The 7135-nt window shown below is 52.3% G+C and overlaps 1 protein-coding gene across 1 annotated transcript; it reads right to left on the bottom strand.

The window, feature by feature from the left end:
• Window positions 1-2846: 2846 nt before the first annotated feature.
• LOC149344122 (uncharacterized) lies at window positions 2847-5395 on the bottom strand. Its single transcript, XM_089546156.1, has one exon. The coding sequence runs from the start codon at window positions 5097-5099 to the stop codon at window positions 3180-3182; it is 1920 nt and encodes a 639-aa protein (XP_089402282.1). The 5' UTR covers window positions 5100-5395; the 3' UTR covers window positions 2847-3179.
• Window positions 5396-7135: the final 1740 nt, after the last annotated feature.

The raw sequence follows: 7135 nt of genomic DNA, 5'->3' as shown, positions 1-7135 counted from the left end.
GTCCGCCTCTTGGTTCCCTGTTACTCCCGTATGTCCAGGCGTCCATACTATCGTATGCCTGATTGGTTCTCCGTTTGTTTGTCGTTGTGTTATGTGGCCCCCAGAGCGGAGTATGCGGAGCGCTCTGTGCCCTATTCTGCCGCGTAGGTTGTTGCGGCATGCTGTTTGTGAGTCTGTAAGGATTTTTAGAGACCGTTCAGACCGATAGCCCTCCGCTGCCGCTAGAGCGACGGCCGCTTCCTCAGCCTCGACTATCGTACAGTCTTGTAGTGATGCGCTGGTGATCTCGCGTAGGGTTGAGTCAATCACCGTTGTTACCGCATTGCTGTTGTGCTGCCCCGCTGTTCTGGTGTATGTGGCTGCGTCCACGTATACCGTCGTTTCTTGGGGTGCTAATGTCTTTTGTAGGTATTCAGCCCTTGCCTCTCTGCGTGCTTTGTGTAGGTTGGGATCCATGTTCCGGGGTATTGGCGTTACTTTTAGTGTGTTGCGATATTCGTCCGGAATTGTTTCTGTCCTCTGTATTTCTTGAATTTGATCGGCGCGGCCCAGTTTCTTTAGGAGCTCCCTGCCAGATGGGGTCTGTTGTAGTCTGCGCAGTTGGGAGACTAGTTGTGCCTCTCTCAATTCATCGAAAGTGTTGTGTAGTCCTAGGGCTAGGAGCTTTTCAGTTGAAGTGCTGTGAGGAAGGTGGAGTGCGGTTTTGTAGGCTTTGCGTAGAATCACGTCCGCCTGTTGTACCTCACTCTTGATGGGATTATAGTAGGGGAGGCTGTATGTCACTCGGCTGACTACCAGGCTTCTGACCAACTTAAGTGTGTCCTCCTCTCGCATGCCATGACGTCTGTGTGAGATGCGCGTGATCATGCGGGCCACTTGTAGAGTGGATGCTTTGAGTAGGGCGAGAGTGTGAGTGCAGCGTTGGTTTGACTGTATCCACATCCCCAAGATTCTGATGAGTGTTTTTTCCGGTATCGACTTCCCGTCGAGGTAGACGTTCAACTTTAAGTCGTCGCTAGTGGGGACTGTGCGATTTTGTTTTCCTCTCCAAACTCTTAGGAGCTCTGATTTCTCGGTGGAGCATGCTAGCCCTCTTTCTCTGACGTAGTTCTCTACGCAGGTGGCTGCCTTTTGTAATTTCTCTTCTTTCTCTCCGAGCGAGCCTGTGTTGACCCAGATGGTGATGTCGTCGGCATACATGGCATGGTGTATGCCGTCGATTGCTTTTAACTGTTTTGCCAAGCCAATCATGGCTATGTTGAAGAGCGTAGGGGAGATGACCGATCCTTGAGGTGTTCCTTTATTTGGAGTAAGAAATTTGTCTGATCTGAGCTCCCCCAGGCCAATCGTTGCCGTTCTATTTGAGAGGAAGGCTTTGACGTAGCCGTAGATTCTCCTTCCGCAGTTCAGGTCGTTCATGCCCGTAAGGATAGCCTCGTGACTGACATTGTCAAAAGCCCCCTTGATGTCCAATGCCAGTATTATGTTTTCTCCACTCTTGGGGACGTTCCCAAGTACTTCTTCTTTGATTTGAAGTAGTACATCTTGGGTCGATAGTTTTGCTCTGAAACCGAACATGCTGTGGGGATACAGTTCGTTGTCCTCCATGTACTGTTGTAATCTCAGCGTCACCACTCGTTCGTACAGTTTTCCTAGGCACGATGTGAGCGAGATCGGTCTGAGGTTCTCAATTTGTAGTTTCTTGCCTGGTTTAGGAATCATGACAACCTCCGCATGTTTCCACTCCTCGGGGACGGTCTCCGCTTCCCAGTGTTTGTTGAGAAAGTCCGTTAATTCAGCGACTAGCTCATCACTGAGGTTGCGGATGAGTGCGTTATTGATCTTATCTGCACCCGCGGCCGTATTTCTGGTTGTGTTTCGAATCGCTGCGTAGACCTCTTCTCGCGTGATGGGTCTGTCCAAGGTGTCGTTTTCACTTCCTCGATAGCGCTCTGCGTAAGCTGCTGGGTGTGTGTCCCCGAAGCACTTAACGCGTACTTTTTCCAGGAGTGCTGAATCTGGTCCCTTGAACTGGTGGATTAACCGGTAGATGGCTTTGTTGTTTTCTGCCTTGGTTTTTGTTGGATCTATGAGAGCCTTGAGTATATGCCACGTCCTCGATGTGCTCAAAGTTCCGTTTAGGGAGTCACTGAATTGTTGCCAGTTTTGCCTTGCCAATTGCGCCGCGTACTCTTCTGCTTTCGCTGTGACTTCTGCGATCTTAAGTTTTAGTTTTCTGTTGTACTTTTGTTTCTTCCACCTCTTGGTGAGCCCGCGTCTAGCTTCCCATAGCTTGAGCAGCCTGGCGTCCACCTCGGGTGTCTGCGTCGTTCGCGCGATTTCTTTAGTGTACTTGCGCTGTTTTTCTTTCAGCATGTTTCCCCACTCTTCTATCGATTGGATCCCTTTCGCGGCGAGATTCCCGTCGCATGCCTCGCGAAAAGCGCTCCAATCCGTAATTTTTGCCGATCCCAGCTGGCGCTTTAGCCTGTCTGCGGTTACTTGTGTTTTAAGTATATAGTGGTCACTGCCCAGATTTTCTAACAGGTTCTCCCACACTGCCTGTTCCGCTCCCCGTATGAATGTGAGGTCGGGGCAGGTGTCGGTACTGACGCTGTTTCCGATTCTGGTTGGAGTGTCTGAGTCTGTGAGGAGGGTGCAGTCAGTGTTTTCTGCTGCCGCTGCTAGTGCTTTGCCTTTTGGGTTAGCTGTTTGGTATCCCCAGCTTTTGTCCATGGCATTGAAGTCTCCTAGTATGATTAGCGTGTTGTTTTTTGCTAGGTTGCGTGCGCCATGGAAAAGTTCATGGAATTTTGCTTTCCTCTGTTTTGGAGGCCTGTATGCGTTCACAAGGAAGATGCTGCCCCTCTTTCTTTTCTTCTTTGGTATAATTTCTACTATCACGTGTTCTACGTCGGTGTCGGCAATCTTGTCATGGTTTATGGCGATGAGCGCCTTACTGACTAGGGTTGCCGTTCTTCCTTTCTCTTGAGTCTCGTAGCACGTATATCCTGCGAGTGTTGGCGTAGTGCCCGTCTCTTGAAGCGCTATGATGTCGGGCGGTGCTTGTTGTGTATGAATGTGTTGTTGGAGGAGGCCCTGCTTCTTGCGGTAGCCTCTGCAGTTCCATTGCCATATGTCTAGGGTTTCTTTGTTGCCTAAGGTTTTGTTGGCCATATTTAAGCTTCAGTGTTGTTTGTGGCCGAGTTGGCGAGGGCTGCTAGCGCGGGCCGGTGGTAGGCCTTTTCTCTAATGTTATCGGCGAATTTCTGTTTGCGGATGCTGCTCCGGAGTTCTGTGACTTGTAGTTGCACTTGTTGCATCATCTGCTGCATCATCTGCTGCATCATTTGCTGGATTTCTGCCTTAAATTGACTGAGATCCTCGTTGCCTGTTTGCGACTGGGCTTGGGTTTGTAATGTTTGTGGCTGCGGAGGGCTGTTCGACTTAAGGTCTCGTACTGCCTTCGTGAGCTCTGCTATTTTGCGCTCTAGCTCTGTCTGCCTAGCGCGTGATAGTTCTAATTCGCGTCTCAGCGCTGTTTTCTCCGCGTCCTCCTGTCTAGGTTGGTCGCGGTTGCTGTTTGTGTTTGTGTTCTGTTTGTTAGTTATCCCTCCCGAGTGCGGAGCAAACCAGGGGTTTTCGGCTCCCCAGCTCACCTTGACGCCGCCGCTCTTTCGGGCTTGCTTCTGCTTGTTCTGCTGCTGCTGCTGCTGCTGCTGCTGCTGCTGCTGCTGCTGCTGCTGCTGCTGCTGCTGCTGCTGCTGCTGCTGCTGCTGCTGCTGCTGCTGCTGGCTCCCTCCCTTGATGGCCGGGGGTGGCAGGGGCGGAAAGGACCGTGACCGGCTCCGTGAACTGCTCCGTGACGTCCGGGATCTCGAGCGGCTCTGGGAGGACTCCCCCTCCGAGCTGAACCACCTCGGTTTCTCGCCACGGTCGTTCCGGCTGCGACGTCTGCTCTGGCGTCCGCCGCCGTTGTTGCCGCTGTTGGCCTTGCCTCGCGGCTCCCTGGCTTTCTTTAATCGGTCTTGACACTCCCTCGATCCGGTAGCGTGGTTGCCCCCGCAGATCAGGCATCTCGGGGTACACTGGTGGTCTTTTGGCGGGTTTTGCATCCCGCACTGTTTGCAAGCCTTGGCGTCCGGTGTGGGGCACACGTCGGAGCGGTGACCTTGTTGGCAGCAAACGTAGCAGATTTGTCTTGTGGGCCGATACGGGTAGCACTTGTACTCGGCTCCGCAGTAGATGACATGTTTCGGTGTTATGGGTCCGTCAAAAGTGATGACAGCTGTCTTGGTCTTGCCTAGTCTTCGAGCACTGTGGATGGTAACACCCTGTGTGCGCGTCCACAAATCGGCTTTCAGCTCCTCCGGTGTCGCTCCGGGGTCAACTCCGTGTATCACGCCACGCCGGGTGTCTTCCGGTGCGGCCACGTAAGCGTTCACGTCGTATGAGCGTCCTTCGATCTTGAGGCTAGTGATGCGTCTCGCGAGCTGGGCGGCCTCTTCGTTCGGCGTGCTCACGATTATAATATTCGATCCTGTACGGAGCCTGGTGATCAGGTCTCGTCCTTCGAACTTGTTGCTGCATGCCGCGGCTACGGCCCGGGCCACTTGGAATTGCTGGAGCGACTTGACTACAAGTCCCTTCGGTCGCAAAATAATCTTAAAATCGTCCCTGGGGAGCGGGGGCAGCCTTCGCCTGAGCTGCCGTTGCGTTCCTTTCCCGTCTTTTTTCAGCGCGCCGGCAGCTGGAACGCCAGCTGTGGGCGTAGACGCCGGGGATACCCCTCCGAGGTCACCTTGTGCGGCCGGGGAAATTGGGGCGTTTGCCGCGGCGTTCCGTCCGTTTTTTCTCTGTCGCTTCTTTTGGCGTTTGGTCAGGGCCAATTCCCAATTTGCCTCGTCTTCTTTTTGGGTGTCTTGCTGCTCCTGCATGGCGGATTCCTCGATTCCCCCGCCTGCCGAATTCTCGGAGTCGGAGATGTCGAGGAACGCGTCGTCCATCTCTTGTGCTTCTAGCAAATTCGGGGCTATTCTGCTCGTTGAGGGCTCAAAATTTTGGTATTCTGCGGTGCGGGAGGCGGTTCCAGGCTGCATCGCGGTTGCTCAGCGGGCCTGGCTGCCCGCCAACGCCCGTAGTCGTGCTAAGCCTAAGTAGGCTCAGCGGCGAGCGTTTCCCACCAAAAAGTCGCCCGAGCCACGCGGGGCTTCAAAGTCCGGTAATATTGCCAAAAATGGTCCTACCGTCTTGAAACCGGTGTCCGGGTGATCCAGCTTGTGAGTTCTTTCAGATCCAACAAAACGTTGGTGGCCCAGTGGGTCGAGATAGTCCGTGGGGATTGAAATCTGCGGAGCCCATGCGACGCACGTCCGCACTCCTCCGCTACCACAGGTGGTCTCATCCTATCTGAGACTGGGCTTGATACGCTAGCTAGTCGTGCGACGCTCCACCGTCTGAATTTTCTGTACATGATTTTGCACACCAAATTAAAGTTGATTCTGTTACATACAGTACCTTGAACACTTCAAGAGAAACGCCTGACAAAAATGAACTTATGATACAAGAATACTTCTGCGCTAATAACACCTTTATGTTCTCTTTTTTTTTCTGCGAGCTGTGCGGGAGTGGAACTCCATTGATTATTTAGTGATTGTATAGCCAACTGCTGAGAAATTTTGGCGCTAGCTGCCAAAAGTGTATTGTCAGGGAAAAAACTGCCATTTTTGGCGGGGATTTTCCATGCATTTGTATTTCCGTGTATTTATTTGTATTTATCGTGACCATTTATGAAGTGAAAAGGTGATCATTGTTCATGCGTTATCTTTGTACTGCCTTTCTCCAATGACTCTTCCCATTGTCCCCATAATTTTCGCTGTCCTTTTTGCATACTGGAAATAATGTTTATGCCTGGTCGACTGCTTGTCTGCGGCCAAAACCCACTCCTGTGAAATTCCCTCAAAAAGGGATTGGAAGTATTTGTAGATAAATAAAATATAATAAGTTGGCTATGCCCTAGCACAATTTTTTTTTTCAACGCGTACGTGGTGCGAGAGGTAAAGCACATACCAAGATGCTGCCTCTCGCTGATCATGGACGTGTGTTCTGCATCCGATGGTAATAGTACTTCGCCTCAGTAGATTACGGCACACCAGACAGGTTTTCCTTAAAAAGAAACAGTAGCGTGAAGAGGGGAGCTCAAGGTGACGGGTCACAATAAAATATAGTTATTGCTACACATACTGATTGTAAGAAGAAGAAGAGGACGTCTCAGCAGTGCCGCACTTCGTCGCCATCGCTGGTGGTTCGGGCGCGAGTCTCGTGCTGGAGCTGCTTCATTCGGCTGGTTCTGCCGTCTTGCTACGACCCGACCGCTACGTGCGTTGGTCGCCGTGACCCCTTAATAAATACACTGTTCACTTCGTGGAGGATGCAACGATCCTAACCCCCGACGTCGCCCTGTAACTCCACAGTCGCAAGGTGTCTATTTCCATAGAGGAGTCAAGCCAGCAGACCCCGACCCTGCTTCCTGCTTCCAGCAACCTGCTTCCACCAGTCACCTGTTCTGGCCCCTTACGTCAACGCGTCAACGCGTGTTCAATGTCATCAATGTCCCTACCATGGCTGCATATCCGCGAGCTCTCCGCCGCCAAGCTTCTCATTTCTCCGCCCGGGATGGTCTCCTTTACCGCCTAAACTAAAACCCTGACGGCAGAAAATGTTTAATGGTTATCCCACGCCGTCTCCGCTCCGACGTTTGTGCCCATCATCACACTGACCCGCGAAGTGCTCACGCTGGTGTCCTCAAAACATATCACCAGCTTCGTCAGCGCTACTAGTGGCATGGAATGTACAATTTTGTCCGCCGCTACATTCGATCGTGTGATGCCTGTCAGCAACGAAAGGATTCACCTTGTTGCTCGGCCGGTCCCCTGCTACCTTTACCATGCCCCGCTCGCCCCTTTGACCGGATCGGCATCGACCTTTATGGCCCACTACCCTGCACTCCAGCCGGCAACTGATGGGTAATCGTCGCCGTCGATCACCTGACCCGTTATGCCGAGACAGCCGCCTTTCCCACGGCGACGGCTCGTGACGCCGCTTATTTTATTCTACACCACTTCGTCCTCCGTCA

Source organism: Amblyomma mixtum, chromosome 5 (assembly GCF_055824585.1).
Source record: "Amblyomma mixtum isolate Tamu chromosome 5, ASM5582458v1, whole genome shotgun sequence".
Taxonomy (NCBI): domain Eukaryota; kingdom Metazoa; phylum Arthropoda; class Arachnida; order Ixodida; family Ixodidae; genus Amblyomma; species Amblyomma mixtum.
The sequence above is the reverse complement of the archived record's forward strand: the minus strand, read 5'-3'. Positions and strand labels throughout refer to the sequence as shown.